Source organism: Amblyomma americanum, chromosome 9 (assembly GCF_052857255.1).
Source record: "Amblyomma americanum isolate KBUSLIRL-KWMA chromosome 9, ASM5285725v1, whole genome shotgun sequence".
In the NCBI taxonomy this organism is placed as follows: domain Eukaryota; kingdom Metazoa; phylum Arthropoda; class Arachnida; order Ixodida; family Ixodidae; genus Amblyomma; species Amblyomma americanum.
The window spans coordinates 127,794,574-127,811,293 of NC_135505.1; the positions used below are offsets into that span (position 1 = coordinate 127,794,574).

At 44.2% G+C, this 16,720-nt stretch overlaps 1 protein-coding gene across 3 annotated transcripts in view; it reads left to right on the forward strand.

The window, feature by feature from the left end:
• The window catches only part of LOC144104290 (retinol dehydrogenase 7-like), a 40,289-nt gene that overhangs the window by 6,298 nt on the left and 17,271 nt on the right, over positions 1 to 16,720 (forward strand). The window contains exons 1-6 of one of the 3 annotated variants that reach the window (XM_077637189.1): positions 1,861 to 2,074; positions 3,883 to 4,141; positions 4,993 to 5,199; positions 10,490 to 10,672; positions 12,117 to 12,249; positions 13,266 to 14,906. The exons of 1 other annotated variant lie outside the window; for it this stretch is intronic. In XM_077637189.1, the coding sequence (XP_077493315.1) occupies positions 3,937 to 4,141; positions 4,993 to 5,199; positions 10,490 to 10,672; positions 12,117 to 12,249; positions 13,266 to 13,596 (1,059 nt within the window). In that variant the 5' untranslated portion in view covers positions 1,861 to 2,074; positions 3,883 to 3,936 and the 3' untranslated portion in view covers positions 13,597 to 14,906. Of the gene's footprint in view, positions 1 to 1,860; positions 2,075 to 3,882; positions 4,142 to 4,992; positions 5,200 to 10,489; positions 10,673 to 12,116; positions 12,250 to 13,265; positions 15,880 to 16,720 lie in introns of those variants that run through there. One more of the 3 variants, XM_077637188.1, reaches the window with a different exon arrangement.

The following is a 16,720-nucleotide window of genomic DNA, read 5'->3' on the forward strand; positions in this document are numbered from 1 at the left end:
TCTGACCATGTTCTCGATATCATGCCGTGCAACCTTGAACATGTCATGAAACGACTAAATTATTAAGTGCGGATCGCGAGCAATCACTGCGAAGAGCTCTAACAGTTTATATTAAGAATCAAAGGCTTCTCAGCAGAGGTAACCAAGTTGTTGTGAAATGCTCGTAAGGCTACGGCCGGACAGCAGTATGTCATTTGTTACAAAGCAATGTCGACAAACAAAAATAAATCAAATGCAGAATCGGTGAAGTGGCGAATGAGACTTTGTCCAACTATTTATTGATATACCAGTGTGCTATCAACTACTTGGCCGCGAGTTCCCTTTTTTTTTTTGTCTGCAGTGCGAATTTCTTTCTGATGACATCTTATGCACAGGAGCTATTTAAAATCCAGCAGTAATTATTTTGCTTACGTCGCTTTTGGGGTTTTTTTTTGTTTTTATCTCATAAAGTATGCGCTGCTACGGTGAATTGGCGAAATAATTAACACTCATTTAGTCTTCGGCATGATTCACCTCTGCAGAGTACTGTGAATACACAGTGAAGACGCTACGTACGCCCTCAAAATTGTCACAAAAAGTCACTTCATCAACCGTAATGACTGCGTATGGTGGGCTGTCACGCTTGCCCGCAATTGGCTTAAACATCACTAACAGAAAATACAGCAATATGAAGAAAAAACATGTACTTCACCGTTTGCAAAAATGCATTTAAAGCGAAATAAAAGCAAATAACATTCATTACATTTCATGTACCTATGATTGCATGTCGTTATACACCCATATAAACATTAACTCACTGAGTGTTTATATTCTGCTATTTTAAACGTTTTTTCGCCTGTATTTTCGAAAAACCGTGATCGCGCAATGTTCGACATCGAAAAATGCCCTTGGAAGCACCGCACGTTCCACAGCTGCACGCAGGTAGTGAGACTCTGCGAGCAATTTTGAGCGCCAGAAATTCTCCGTCATTGAATTGTCGTTTCTTGAGCAAGAAAAATTGAGAGGTTTTACCGGTGGACACACCTCCCTTACTGTATTCGAGAAAACGAAGAACGGTGTAACGCGTGCTTAACAGTCGAAGGGGACATGATGCACAAAGAATGAAAGCAGAGTGTCAAAATGCGACGTTCACATCAGGAAAGCGGCGCACGTATAATTAACGGGCAGCGGCGACCGCTGCTGACGGCCATTAAACGTTCCGCTATTTTTATTTCGATTTACTTACATTCTCCTCCGGACCTGTTCTAATGTGCGAGAGTGAAGCCCCAGAAACGAACCTTGCTTTTTTATAGCTTTCTTATTCTGCGATGAAGCCAGGATGAAGGTGGCGCAAGCGGTAAATACCGGTTTTACGAGAATGACTGTCCTTCGCTCCGACCCATGACCGACGTTGGGGGGTGGATTATGTACTGGCTGAACCTTGAGCGCATATACGACGTTTCACTTTGTTGTTCTCAGTGGAAACACGCACACAAGCACGCGCGCACACACGTACACACACGCACGCACATACTCATACATACTCTTTCGCGCGCGCGCACCCACACACACACACGCAAGCACGCACACACGTGTGGTCAGCTACACACAAACACGCAGAGTAATCGGCTGGCACAAAGCTCACAACTCAAAAAAGCAGGGATTGGCATCTGCGCTGGAAAAGTGGTGGCGTTCAACTGTGTGCCTCGACTCTTTCCTCGCTTCTTGATTCTCTGAAATGCACTGTGAGGTATTAAAAAGATGAGACTACGGACACGGCCGCAGAGCGGCGTCTTATACCGAAGGGACCATTGCGTAACGACGGGTGGCCGCTTCGAATGCGCTGAGGCGAACGGACATTAAGAGGCTTCACCAAAGCCGAGGAGAGTACGGGGCGACTGTGAGCCCGCCAGCTCTCGATTGCGCGTTTGCGTGACACACGTGAGAGCGTGCCTCGGGCGAGTGTCCTAGAAGGCGCCGGTGCACCATTGTCGTCGTGTGCTCACGTTCAATCTAACGAACGCACCCCACCTCAGCTGCGCTTTCGCAAGACTCCGACCGCTTGCACGACTACCCCGCCGACAAGACTGAACAGGTAGGTAGCTTGCAGTCTCACGTCCCCACGTGCGACTCATATTTTAGAACATTTTCCAGCGCACTTTCGAGGAATGGCATGCTGAAAACTTTTTCAGGTCAGACGTATTGATTCTTTTTAACCCTTTCAGTTATGTAATTACTGTACAATCGTGAAATTTTTTATTGCCTTATGTTCAAGACCACTATCGAGGAAGCCTATTCATCAACATAATTTTTGTCCATTTTTCATTAATGTATAATATTTTTTGCCGTGTTATCCCCATCCCTCATGTAATGTCCCGAAAGGGACCTTTGAGGGATAAATAAATAAATAAATAAATAAAACATCTTTGTCTCATATGTAACCGAAGATGTAACGACATCGCGTGCATGCACGAGGACTGGCTCGTGTGAATGTTTATCTCTGGCCCTTATGGTGTGTGTAATTGCATGGTATTGTTTCCATTTGCTTGTACTGATGAAAATAAGTTGACAGTTGTGCTGCGACTTATATTCTTATATTTTGCCACTGACAATGTGTGAGCTTGAGGCACTGTCAAGCTGCCATAAGGCAGCTTTTACTCCAGGACGCCGCCATCCTGCAAACATTTGTGGCAACTAAAAGTTATGGTTATTATGCGAGGACGCCAGGGGCCAGTGGTTGCAGTCATGTGTTCAGCACATGCTCTTTTATTCTTGCCCCTCGGTGCGCAGGTATATACAAGGGACATAACCGACGTCTTCTTGATTAACCGGACCATCACTAAAGCTTAGCGAAAAGACTGAAGCAGTTCCTTTTTCTTCGGTCGCTTAAGCCCGGACTTGTATATGCTTTATTGCGATTGATCCTGATTGTTCCGTTAAAACTTTCTAGCTTGTGAAGTTTCCGCTTCATGGCGGTTATTAACCAGCAGCCCATTTGCTTCTACCAAACGTCGTCGTACACTGACCTCAAAGGAATACCCTTTTTTTTCTCTTCGGGTACAGTGGAGAACATGGTCAATTTTGGATGCATATATGCCGCCAGGTGCTTCTTATTAGTGGCCGGTGCGGCTAATACATTCGCGTAGACTGTGAACAAGCCCAGTTGTCAACTTTTCTTCTTTTACTACTTCTACCAGTGAATGTTCTTTTTTTTCGTGGTTCTCTTTATATCTGTACTTATTCTACTAATGCTGCAAGTTCTGCAACTTCTGCTTCCGAAAACCTACAGGAGGAAGTTTTCTCATAAGGATAATGGTCGGATCTGCAATTTTTCATGACTAAATAAGAAACCTAGAAAGTTTTATAAACATTTATTTGCTAGCCAACTAGGGAACATGAAATCGGTTCTCATATCAGCCGTATGATGCATTCCATATGAAAGTCCAAAAGACCAAAACGTCTCAAAAGGTGAGGACAAGGATTCTCCGTTTCTTTACACAGGTTTGGAGATAAAAGGATGTAAGAAGTGCTTCCTTGCATAGCTGAAAAACAAACCCCGTCGCCATCTTACCTTTGGCAGAAACAGTAGTGTATGCACCGATCTCATGACCTGATAGATAACAAACTTACGATGCTCGCATCACGTCAAAGTTTTTTCTTTCCACAATGAAGACGCAAGCAGTATTGTGGGCCAATTCTCTTCTATACACCAGCTATAGCTTTCAATTTAGTGGGCTGTCTTTCATTGTGCGGACACAACCACGCAAACCCTTTCCACACACACTCACACGCATGCACACAAAATGCATTGCGCTTCTACTACAAAATTTCCTCCGTCTTACCAGCTGACAGATACAGAGTAAGTTATGCGGATAGTGATTATATTTTGACTTCTATTCGCAGCTGGGCCAGGTGTCTGAACAGCGCAGTTTCTAGTCAGAGCAGGAGGATCCAGACATGAGGGTCTCCTGGGTGCTGTTCTTCGCCCTGACGGCCATTCTGTGGTCGCTGTGTCCTCAGCTGCCCCTTCTTCCTGGCATTGCCGAGTGTACAGGCACTCTTCTCATGGTGGCCTGTGCGAGTTACTTTCTCGCAAAGCTCATCTGGGGTCTCGCTTTCGTCCGCCTGGTGAGCAGCGAAGGGAAGGCGGTGCTCATCACGGGTGAGTGGACAGTACATGCTGTTTTGTTATCGGCGAACATCGTAACGATGGATATGCAGAATGAACAGACCAATTAACTGACTGCATGACTAAATGTTTTACTAATGTAATGCCCGTACAACAAAAGAGAGGAAATACCAGCATAACCATCGGAACAAAGATATTGAAATTTTCAAACGTAAGAGCAAGAAAGCGCATAATATCGAGAGGGAATCTATTACTGTGAAATAATATTTCGCCCTTGTCAGCTACAATTCAGCAGTCGCAAAGCAGCGTTCTGATCAGCGTAACAAGCAACAATTTTTCGCCATAATTTGTGCTTGAATGGTGCACTGCTTTTCAATTCCTTCTACGTAGTGCATCAACTCAAGCAAAGGACAATTATTGTTAACGCCATTTGCCTTGACGAGAGTTATTTGCTCCCTTTCGCTGTATCAGCCTCAAGCACAGGACAGTTGAGTCTGTGCGATGTAATGTTTCCTTAACTGCCATGTAAAGAACTATTCTGAAGTCTCGCCTTGTTTCTGCTTTGCTTAGGCAGCCTAAACGTCGGTCTGGTTGCATAACGATACACTGATGTCTACTCCTCACTATGTTTGAGAGCATTGTGTAGTTAACGGCGAGAAATCTGCCCGAGAAAAAGCAGCGTAGTCGACGCGAAAGCTATGGCGAATTCGATCATTTTGTATTGATTCACGGCGCAAGACTCAGGAAGGGCGCGGCAAAGTTCAACGTCCGCACAGACAGCGCTGTGCGGGACCTTCCTTTCTTTGCGTCCCAATATGGTCCTAAAGGTGTGCCATGATGACCTGAAAGTTTCTCATCGGTATGCTCCTAACTCTGCTTTCCAGGGTGCGACACTGGCTTCGGGCACCTGCTGGCTAAGTTCCTGGCTAGAGACGGGTTTGTTGTGTTCGCCGGATGCCTAGATGCGAAGAGTGAAGGCGCCATGTCCCTGGAAAAGCAAGCGAACATCAAGGTCCTTCAAATGGACGTCACCAAGGAAGTGGATATCGATGATGCTTACCGGACCATCAACGCGGAGCTCGGAACCCGCAGTAAGGTTTCCAGCCTTGGTTTTGTACTGAAAATTATTCTTAAATGACTTTGTCCAGTACACTCCCAAGTGAAGTATATTTTAGCTTGCGGCATAAAGAAGATTGCCACTCGGCTGGTTGTAGCGATACGGCCTGAAAAAAGTGACAGCGCTGTAAAATTTTTACACTCGAATAAAAATTCGTTTCACGAGGTCCTGAACAGAGCAACAGGAGTAATACTGCAGCCCCTGTACAATACTGCCGAATCTCAGTGCTTTCCTGAGGGCAGAGTGAGGCTCAATCAAAAGGTGGGCCGAAAAAAAAAACGTCGTAACATCAAAATGATCGAGATGATGTGACGGTATATACAGTCTGAGCCTCTGATTACAGTCAATGGCTTTTAGCTACGAAGTTGCAACCGAGGCTAGTGCCAGTTTAAATGTGCGTCGGAAAAACTGACCAATGTAACAATACGTAAGCGTGCTGAGAACAAATGTGCATACGCAAAGATAGTCATACCGATCAACACAAGGACGAGATTCTGTGGGGGTTTCTTTATATATGGCTACACACAAATAACCGTTTAGTTACGAAATTCATGTCATGGTCCGGAACGTCAGGACATGTTTTGAATATTGACAGACCTAATGTAACAGCACTACTGAAAAAACTCTATCTATAGAGCCAAATTCTATTCAAATAATGCTAATACAAGCTCGGTCTGCAAGCTTACCTCGGCAAGCGCCCTCTTAACGATGGGGTCTTTTAGTATAAACAAGTATTGTTACCTGACCTGGAGAAAACAAAGCAGACAATGATGATGTATAGTAAGTCTCTTGGGAGACAATTTCAAAACATCTATTCAAAAAGCTGCCCCGGAAGTTAGTTCTGCTTTTCGCGTGAACTTCCGTCTGTACGAGCGACAAAAACGCGACTATGCTGTTAAGTGAAGAAAATTCTACTCACGATTGGGAATGAACTCTTTCAAGCGCTGTGAAATGTTACTTCTCTATATTGTTCTGTCATACGTGTTTACATCACGCCAAAACTAAAACTTAGACTCATGAATCATGTGTCTTGAGCTTCACAGTCCAGAAAGCACCGGTTCGCGTAATCTTAAAGTAGTCGATCGGAGCTTATTACATGATATGCGCCCGATAGAGACAGCTGTCTGCTGAGAGTGGGTGCCGAAAAATATGAGCCGTTTAAACCTGCGTGCGAAGCATGAAAAATGGTAAGGGTTACATGTTTATTAGTCTGTGGTCAATTTTCCTGTTGGGTTGGTTTTATAACGTAAAAGGAAAATAGAGCGTAAAGCTGACAATATCTGCACAACGCCTAAAGGATCAAGCCTCACAGTGCGGTCACGAATTAATAACATTATCTTCAACTGTCAGTTATTTCGTTCACAATACAAAAAGTTTTTTAAAAAAATCTTTGTCTTCACACCGCATCTTAAAAAATTGTCGGTATTTTCATTTACGTTGCGAGTGCATTATAAATCTTTGAATATTGCTTTAACAGGAAACAAAGGATCAGTCGCGTTGCCGGTGTAGTGGATTTTTGGGAGAAAAGCCTTGAGTACGTATCGTTCGCTTACTGCCGTATAACGGTATTATACGCCCATTGCTTTATATGCAGCAAATATTTCGGACCCTTTTATGCAGACTACCATTGCACTAATAATTTCTTGTGCTCTTAATGTGCGCTTGTCGCTTCACCACGAAGGCACACCAGCTACATTAGTGTATGACAGTGTATATAAGCATACACTACATGATGATATAGTGTATGATGAGATTTGGAAGGGTGCCGAAAAAAAGCAGTTCAGTTTGTTCGTAGTGACTTGGGGCGCACCTCGATGACAAAACTTTCAACAGAAGCTAACTTACCTTTACTAACAAACCATTAATATCGGCCTATAAATGGATATCATAATACTAACCTTGCAGCTACATTCTATCAGCCTTTATTTACTGTTGAAGTTGCTTGTGTTATTGCAATATGCAGTGTATTCCATTTTATTGCCGCTTTTATTTCTGAACAATATATTTCCTACCTGCTGGAATTAACTTTTTTTAAAATCCCAGCCTCTATAAATAAAACAAAGAGAATCAGGCAATCTCCACGCGCAGATTTTCGGACCTGCGACGTGGATTCGCTTGCGTATGGGCTGTGGGTACCGCCTTGTACACGTGACATGTGTATCCACAGTCCCCACCAGGGAATCTCCGCGCACAAAATGTGGCTGTAGTAGCCGATAACTGAATGCTTTTCTAGCAGGAATGCGAGCCCCACGTGCACTAACGCCTACTCATGCCGTTCTTTCCGCGTACCAAAAACACGAAAGTCGCACGCAGAATTCCCACCGCGTACGGCAGGCCTGCCGTGAACGCAGCTCCTCGGAGGATTGGTTAAGGAAGCGGCCGTGCAGCACACATTGGTGCATGCACGTGAGTGCAAGTGTAAATGATGCGCCAAGGTGGCATAGTACACCCTTCCTGGCCGGGGAGTTCAGTGCACACCTGGGCTCTCGTTCAAAGGCCTTTTGCGGGCCAAGCCTTGTTGGTGCGTCGCTAGCTATACCTTTGGGAAGACGGCGTTTTTAGTGTGCTTGCTGAATGCATGATCACGGTGATAACTGCAAGGTTCGTTGTTATTACTAGGAATTTAAGTGCCTAAATGTACTAGCTTCTAGACCGGTGCAGGCAAGCAGAACTTCTCTATGGCCGCTTTAGTTTTCTTTGTAATAGAAATCCTTGTGCCTTTAACTGAAAAAGTGGGAGAAAAATAAAATTACTGCAAGCTGCAAAGACGCGCAGTTAGCGCTGAAACAGCTGCACGTTCTCTGTGTATTTTAAATTAGCCACACTGTCACGTTCAGTGCGTACAGGTACGGACACAAGTAGACTGAGCATGCTATTCAGTTCAAAGTGCAATCACGCTTTCCCTTTTGGAAATAAAGAAACATTGCTTGCCCTTGAGAAAGCGCACCAACGTTAACGCCCTTACTGCCCCATACTATGGAATGAAATTTATATTAGGCAACGCGTGAAAAATATTCGAAGTCAGTTGTCTGCTCCGTTCACTTTTGTCTGCACCTTTACATCTAACTTTTAAAATGTTTCTAGCTGGGACACGTGGTACCAGGTCAAAGAAATTTTAGAACTTTTCTGAGTAAAGTTGGCACAGTATTCTTACTTTCTTCTTTTAACATGTGTTTTACAAAACGCTCACATTAAATGCGTAAAAGTAATAAAAAAGACATTAAGCCTGTTGATCAATGTTCGAGGTTGACTGGTCACGGCTAGGCGCTCAACTGTCTTACAAAAGTGCAACTTAATTGTACTGCGCACACCCTCCTCCTCATCCATCACTCACGGTGCCGGAGTCTCGCCTTCTTCGGCACATTCAGATGAATGCAGTTATCACCCCGTCCCGCCTCTTCCTCTATCGCTATCGATCGGACCCTTCCTGTCCCAACTGCCCCTGCATCTATGCGGACCTGGCCCATTGCCTCTTCTATTGCCCGGCTGCTCAGCAGTCGGGTTCCTTCCCCCCACCCTTTCTATCCATCACCACCTGGCTCGACTGGCTTGGCGCTGAAGGGGAAGAAGAACAGCGGCTTCTGGTCGCCCAGGCGGTCGACATGCTCGGCCTATAAATTATGGTCGAATAAAAGTCTTTACTACTACTACTACTACTACTACTGCGCACAGTGTCAAGGTTTCGTTGAGGCACGTATGACGTAACTTGAGAAGAAAAAGAAACTTCCCAAACGGGGACGATGGAAGAAGAACGACAGCTGTCGACGTACCGATAAGTATCGTCCCTGAGAAGACTGTTTTTTTTTTCTTCAAAATTAACTTCACTCAACTACCACATCATTTCCTGTAGCAGAAAATTTAGAAGAACCGCTTGAATCGCAAGTCTCTCTGCTCACTTTCCGTTTTAGCCTCTTGTCACGCGATGTAGCCGTTATTATGCCCTAAATGTCTTGCAAGTCATTCCGGACCACTCTCACCTTAAGCATCGTGCGATCTGATGAATATATTGACAATTTCAGATCAATTCTGGCTGCGTATGGCGTGCACAAGTTAATTGAGAACAAATGCAATTCCATAAGCCATTAACATTGTGAAGTCAGTCACGTGTAGCTCTGCAGATCGCTTCTTACAGTTAAGATGGCAATAACTAGAAGATTGTCACTATGTTACGGCACCGGTATTCTTATTACCACACCTACGAGCGTTATCGAGCCTATGACGGTTAGTAGTATGCCTCATCAGTTTAGTAATCTTGAAGCGAATTCTAACCAAGTCGAATAAATTCGAAGCAGTGTCATATTTTGTAAGCGTCAGTCAATTGGTTCGTTATTCTTCACTTGACAAGTACAGCCCAAGATTTCAGTGCCGGCAACTGGCATGCAGTCATGAGCTTCTAAAGGAAATTTGTAGCTGAATGACGCGAGCAAAAAAAAAACGAGGGTGGTAATTTTTAGATATATATAATGCACCCTTGGCGTAGCTCCTTAGAAAGATCCAAAAACAAAATGAACAGATTGCAGTGGTGAGAGCTTCACCAACTGGCTTAGCATAGAGGAGGCTTAATAACGGCTCCAATGTCCCGAAATGTACTCCTTGTCAGCGTCTGAAGGCAGCGTTCGGCAAATTTCTGAGCGGCCTGGCTAAAGTTTTCTAATTAACGCCCCCCCCCCCCCCCCCCTCTTTGATACCCTCACTGCATGCAGTATCATTTGCATTCCCTAGAACAAAAGGCGGGACTGAACAATAAGCAAAACGTAGAAGATCTGACGGAGAAAAATGTCGTCACAAAGCACGGCCTTAGTTTGGATGCAATGTCATTCTTTGATGTTGTGTCTGCCCACCCTTACATGTCTGTCTGCACACAACCAAACGCCAACCAGAAAGGTATAGTTCTCACTTTCGCTCCGCTGACGTCATCTCCAGCCATGAGAGTTATGTGACCGACGACTTATTGTATCCAAACGGGGCTTCTAATAGTACCGTATTAATAATGCAGCCTTGGATGCCAATAATAATAATAATAATAATAATAATAATAATAATAATAATAATAATAATAATAATAATAATTGGTTTTTTGGGGAAGGGAAATGGCGCAGTATCTGTCTCATATATCGTTGGACACCTGAACCGCGCCGTAAGGGAAGGAATAAAGGAGGGAGTGAAAGAAGAAAGGAATAGGTGCCGTAGTGGAGGGCTTCGGAATAATTTCGACCACCTGGGGATCTTTAACGTGCACTGACATCGATCCATTGCTCTTTCAGAACTGTGGGCTGTGGTGTGCAACGCCGCCATGATGAACAGTGGTCTCATTGAGTGGATGACCATGGACAGCATCACGAGAATCTTCGACGTCAACGTCTTCGGAGTGGTGCGAGTGGTCAAGAAGTTTCTTCCGATGCTCCGGAAAAGCGGAGGACGAGCGGTCATCGTCGCCAGCAATCTCTGTAAGTTGCGCATAGGCAGGACGTCGCCAGCAATCTGTGTAAGTTATGCATAGGCAGGACAACAGTGAAACGAAGCTTGCCGGGAAGTTCTATGAGTGCGCGAACTGTTCAGACTACGCGCATGTGTCGCTCCAAAGTGGGCCCTTCGTACAGAGATGTACTGACGTTTCTGCAAATTAATTAGGTCACGGGATTTCACACATAGCTTTTGCGGCGACGTATCGTTTAACAAGCGGGTCCTTGTGAACATTGCTTACTGTCAAAAGGCGCTCCCTTTGTAAATGCCGTCAGGGTATTGCACACTGGTTTCAGAAGAGCACAATGCGAGAATGAAATGCGATTGCATTTAAATTATTCTCCCCTATCGAAAAATGCAATAAAAACTTTAGTCAAGGCAGGTTTTCACGTAGCAGTTCAGGCCCTTGCCTTGTATTAAAAGCAAATATTCGTTTAGTAACAACAGACGTTTCTGTAGTTTTACGCATTTACTTCTTGCAATGACGGAACCTCATCTGTCGTTACAAAAGCATACACCGCAATACTACACAAAATTGTGTCGTTACGAAAGGATAACAAAATATTTTGTTGAATTTTCGTAGCGACTCCATCGTATTTTCCGACTTATGTCTGCCTCATCTTCCGAGCACTTCGTGCTTTATATCAGTGGTCGTTAGCGGCAGATTGCAGACTATGAAGTCTTTTGCCTTTCACATTAATGCTAAGGTAACCGAGGAGTGAACTGAACAATCCGCGGCCCTCCGGCGTCTCAAATTATACTCAGTTTTGTGAAACGAAACGGTCGAAAAAAAATGTCCTGGAGGCATGTGTCTCCTTCTTCTGCAAAAATGCAGTGCCTTTGATATTTGAATAATGACCATGCAAATCGGCTGTGTTGTTTGGCATTCAGGGGGTAGAGTGATCGAAATTATTGTGTGCGTAAAATCTGTTCCTTATTGATCTGCAGCTTGCAACTGGTTTGATATGTTATATTATTTTGATATGTGAACCGCCCTGTAGAAACAACCTCGGCTCATTGTGGTGTGGCTAGTATTCACCGAAGTCACAACGGCCTCTATTTTTTTGTACATGAAGCACGGGAAAAGGCCGTGCGCGTGTATAATGCGATTATGATCTGTTACCGGCCTGCGCCGCCTCACTTACGCGGTGGACAACAGATGGCGCCAGTGACGTCACTTCAATACCACTGATAGGCTGAGCCGTTTGTTATAACTACACATAAGCGTGCAGCGGGGCGTTTATATAAGGTTGCTGTGTCGCCGCTGCCTGTTTTGCTTCTGCATTCGAAACTTTGTGATTAATTGGACGATGATGCAGAAATCGGAGAAGGCCCAGTAGGGCAAAGCAACTTATGTTAGGCTAGCAAAAATTGCCATTTGTAATGGAGTACTGAAGCACTCAACGCGATTGCGTCCTTTTTTCTTAGCCTACTTCACTCTGCCCTTCACCACGCCGTACGCGATGACGAAGTACGCCGTGCGCTCCCTGGTTGACGGACTAAGGCGGGAGTGCCATGGCAAAGGCGTCGACGTCGTCGCTGTGGAGCCACTGACATACAGGTAAGTAGACAGAAATAATGCGTGCAAATAGTTAGAAAGGGTCTTCAAAAGTACGCAATGCTTCTGGGAGGGTGAAATGATACGTAAATAAGAAGAGACACTGTCCGGGGCTATCCGTTTACCTCCGTTGCTTTTTGTTCGGGCTGATCGACCATCAAAAGTTCGATGGGCCTCGCATTTTGAATTGCCTAATTGCGAGGTAGTTATTGTATCTTTGTGTTGTCTTTATTGTGAATGGTTCCATTTCTGTAGGGGGTACAAACCCCGTCAAGCCGAATTCGTTTGGCTGTTTGTATGTACTCCCGTCATCTGTACATGTGTAGATGCAAAAAAACTTCAATTGAAAAATACCGCGTGTATTCCGCGTGTACCTAAGATATTCTGCAGTTTATAAAAATAGGCTTTTTCGGGTAAAAGAGAGCTTTTTCGGCATTGGGCATTGTCAGCGGTGTGTGCGGGCCATAACAGAGCTAAGACATGCTAACTAGCAGGCTAGTTAACTAATATTGAATAGTTATGTTTAAACTAATACTGTTAGTTTCCTTATTTATTGACAAACGTGTAGCCCACCTTAAGTAATATCTGTATCAGGTTTTGCAAGTAACTTCGAAAATGCTGTTGCCCTAAGCTTTGTGGCCCACCAAATGTTGGCTATTTCGACGAGTTAGTGCGGTGCAGTGGTGCCTGTTAGTTAAAATAAGGACGCTAATACTAATAGTTAAAAAGTTTGCTATAAATTATGAGTTAACCATTCTACTAGTTAGCACGTCTTAGCTGTATACTGATGCGCTACACTGAAAATGCTTTGCCAAAAAAAACAGCTCTTCTAACTCAAAAACCCTAATTAAAAATAATTTAAGAGAATCTTAGGTGAAACATCCAGTATAAAGGTTTACACTCGTTCTTCATTGTCACCCGTAAGACCAGAAATCTATGAGGCCATTGCACAGAGCATCAATGACCAAACAGCAATATTCTTCTTCGTTAGAGTGAGAAGTCTAAAAAAATCTTTCCAGGTCAAAGGTCACGGAGGCCGTCGGCTGCATCAGCGCCGTTGAGAAAGAGTTCAAATCTCAGCCTGCTGAAGTCACCGCAGACTACAGCGAGCAAGAAATTCACGACTGGACGCGGTCAATGAAGGCCTTGTACGACTGGAGGATTAAGGAGGACATCGAAGATCTTGTCGACCAAATGGTTCTTGCCGTCAGAGAAACAGATCCTAAAACTCGATACACAACGATGGCCCTGTTTGACTACGCCTGGGTATGCTGCTTGAGGGCGCTGCCTACTGAAGCCGTAGACATTATCTTGTTCTGGTCGAGAAAGATCGCGTTGTGGAAGAAGTGAGCGCTGGCGTGCTCGTGGTGGTGTGGCATTGTGTTTGTACATGTGTCCAAAAGTCTCGAACTAGCTATGTCCTGGTGAATTCAGTGGACAGTGCTGCACTCAAGTCAAACTTTGCGAGAGGGGCGAGGCAGGTCCTTGCGTGTTTTCGTATTGCATTGTTATTCAAGATGTGCATGGTGCAAGAGAGAACTAAATACTGCGAAGCATTTCGCATCGGTTTGAAAAAGTGTCAAAAGAGTGAGTATATCGGCTTTGTGGATAGAGTACTTTGCGTATAGTAATCTTGTAAAGCATATGAGAGGCATACCACAAAAACTACATCATAAAACTTTGGCCATTTGGTACGCTTTCAAAATACCTACTATACCACTCGTTACCAAGGGTTGCTACATATCTGCTTGAACCTGCTCATGCGTTCTTGCTGTTGATGTTCTGCTTATAGTGCAGAAATGCGATGCCATCGAGATCTAAGCTGTGCTTTACACAGACGCTCCGATAGATAAAGTTGGAGGCATATCCTCCTATACCACAGTCAGGCCTGCGCTTCATGATTGCACACATTTTTCATAGTCTTGTGAGCCTTTCAGTTTAAGCGCAGATGTATTTGAGGACACACCGCAAGTTCTGAATCACGATGTGTACACGAGTTCTGAATCGCAGTGTGTGGACTGAAAGAGTGGTGACATTATTTATGCTGCCCCTTCTATCCAGCTATTGATTGCACACGCCAGTAGCGCACTGGTGCCTTCGCAATACGTAGTTCTTATCTATGGTGGAAATAGTCCTAATATAAAAGGTTTAACAAGTTCGCAATGTTTCCACTCAGTGCACGAACACTCGCTCTTACAGAACACTATTTCCAGATTCCTAACTACACGTTTTGTAAGAAAACACTTTTCTCCCATAGAAAATATAGATTGGATTGAAATGCATGCGCACATTGAAAATGAGATTTTTGGGTGATGACTGCTCCCGATGAAGTGGTATGCTCAATACAGTTGAAGTTTGAATTAAGTGAAGCTCGAGAATTAATATGTGCCGAGATGAATGTGCATGACTGTCGTGACACGGCACGCTTCACGTTTGAAAGCGGCGCTAGCTTGATCTAGTCCAGAACGCATGGCCTGACCTTGTCAATGTCCCTCTGTACCGCAAGGCTAGATGCCAATTCATTATTCTGCATCTGTGCGCACTGTATCTGCATCCTGTCCGCTTTCATCTCTTTTTGAATAAACCTGCTGATGTACACAATAGAAAATGTGAAAAAAAAAATACTCCTGGGTTACCGTCTTTAATTGTATTAACATATATTCTTCTCCACGCTTCAGTCCGTGGGCAAATACTTCAGCTGCCTGATTTGGCATAAATCCGCCGAAACACTCAGGGGAAGCAAGTTGAGAAATGTTAATAAGCCATATATTTAACGACTAACAGAGCAGAATAAGTGAAATGCAATGATTCGGAATTTGTGTCAGTACCAGGCTTTTGACGATAAGTCTCGGCACGAAATTGTTACAGATGCTTTGAACGCACGTTTGCGCATCCAAAAGTACTCTACAATTTTTCGCGACATTGTTACGAAACTAGAAGTTAATTTGTGCTTAACACGGCAGATCACCACCTTGCTAGATAATATAAAGGATGTCGTTATGTATTAAACTTGGCCGGTTTATTTCTGGTCGAAGCTCAATGCGCAAAACACAAAAGTTATTAAAGGTATAAGCTTTTGTTGGCTTAGAAAAAACGAAAAGAAAGGGCTTGCTGAGCATTTATTTCGCCAATGAAGGAGAAAAAACAGAAACAGCTGTACCCACACAGTCGAGTACTCCATAGGAAGAATAGTTTGTGCTTACTAAGGAAATAAAGATGAGAAAAGTCAACAACTACAGAAATCACCTGGCTCGCTTTAAATGTTGGGCTGGATAGCCCGCTTAGGCAGGCACAGGGTCGGTCAAAAGTTGCTAGGCCACGGGGGTCTGCTTTTGACTATAGTCAGGCCGTTACGACACACGCGAAGCTCCAAATATCTGTACAAGGTGAAAGAAGAATCTTTCTGACCTTTTACAATCTTGATAGCTTTATCGGCATCTGAAGTGTCAGGATATGGCGAAGAAAAGCAGACTCTGCGGCCTGGGAACTTTTGGCCAGCTCTATACCACGAGTAACTTTGTAATAATAGATTTTAGGTCACTGTACGGCCCAGCATATTCTTCGCCCTCTGCACAATTCGCGCATTCCCAAGCCGTTGGGCTTTCGAATCACCAAACACGTGATAACCAGCATAGCTGACTTTATTTGTCTAATTTTGTTGCTAGCTTTGAAGCTGCTTGCTAGAGCTTGCGACCCCAAGCTTTCGTCTGCCCACCTTAGGCAGGTAAGAGGTCTTGGTGCTTTCACAAAGCGTGCTAACATTTGTTGCTATTGTTATCCTCATACAATGGAAAATAATAACATCTACTGGAGCTGCGTGCTTCATGTCTAAGTCGTCTGCGTCTACTGGAGCTGGAGACGCCGCCATGTTTGTGGACGTCCTGGACGATGAACGACAGCAACGCATTTTCAAAGGCCTTTTTTTTTAATAATGAAGATGGTATACATCCGATACCTGTACTGAGGGTTTAACTTTTCGATTCAAGGTAGAAATAAACACGATAAAAGTATGCCGAAATGAATTTTCAAAATTCAGTTTTAAATGTAAACGGCCGGTATTCTTGATACACGCGCCGCAGCTAGTTGGCTATCAAGTACGAGTTAGACTAAGTAAGAGGAGGAAGTTAACAAAGTGTGGGATCCAGAGGAGTGGTGAGACGGTGTACCGTTAGATTAGACAGCGCAGTTCTGCATTTTGAGGTATCGATTTGTTATCTGACACGCCTCTGCAGACGGAAGTTGTACCTCGTCATCATGTGTCCTCAGCTAGCGTAGCGTTATTCATTGTCATCACCAGCTTATGGCAGTAATTTGGTTAAGCCGGTGCCTCCTTCGTACGTGAGGGCTCTCGAAACCAGGCATTAGGGTCACGAAAAAGTGTCATGTTCAGGCTATCGGGACGACTGAGCGACAATTCCATTGCTGTCACTATAGCACCTAGACCCTATGATGCCTCACCCTCTGTGAAGCTCGC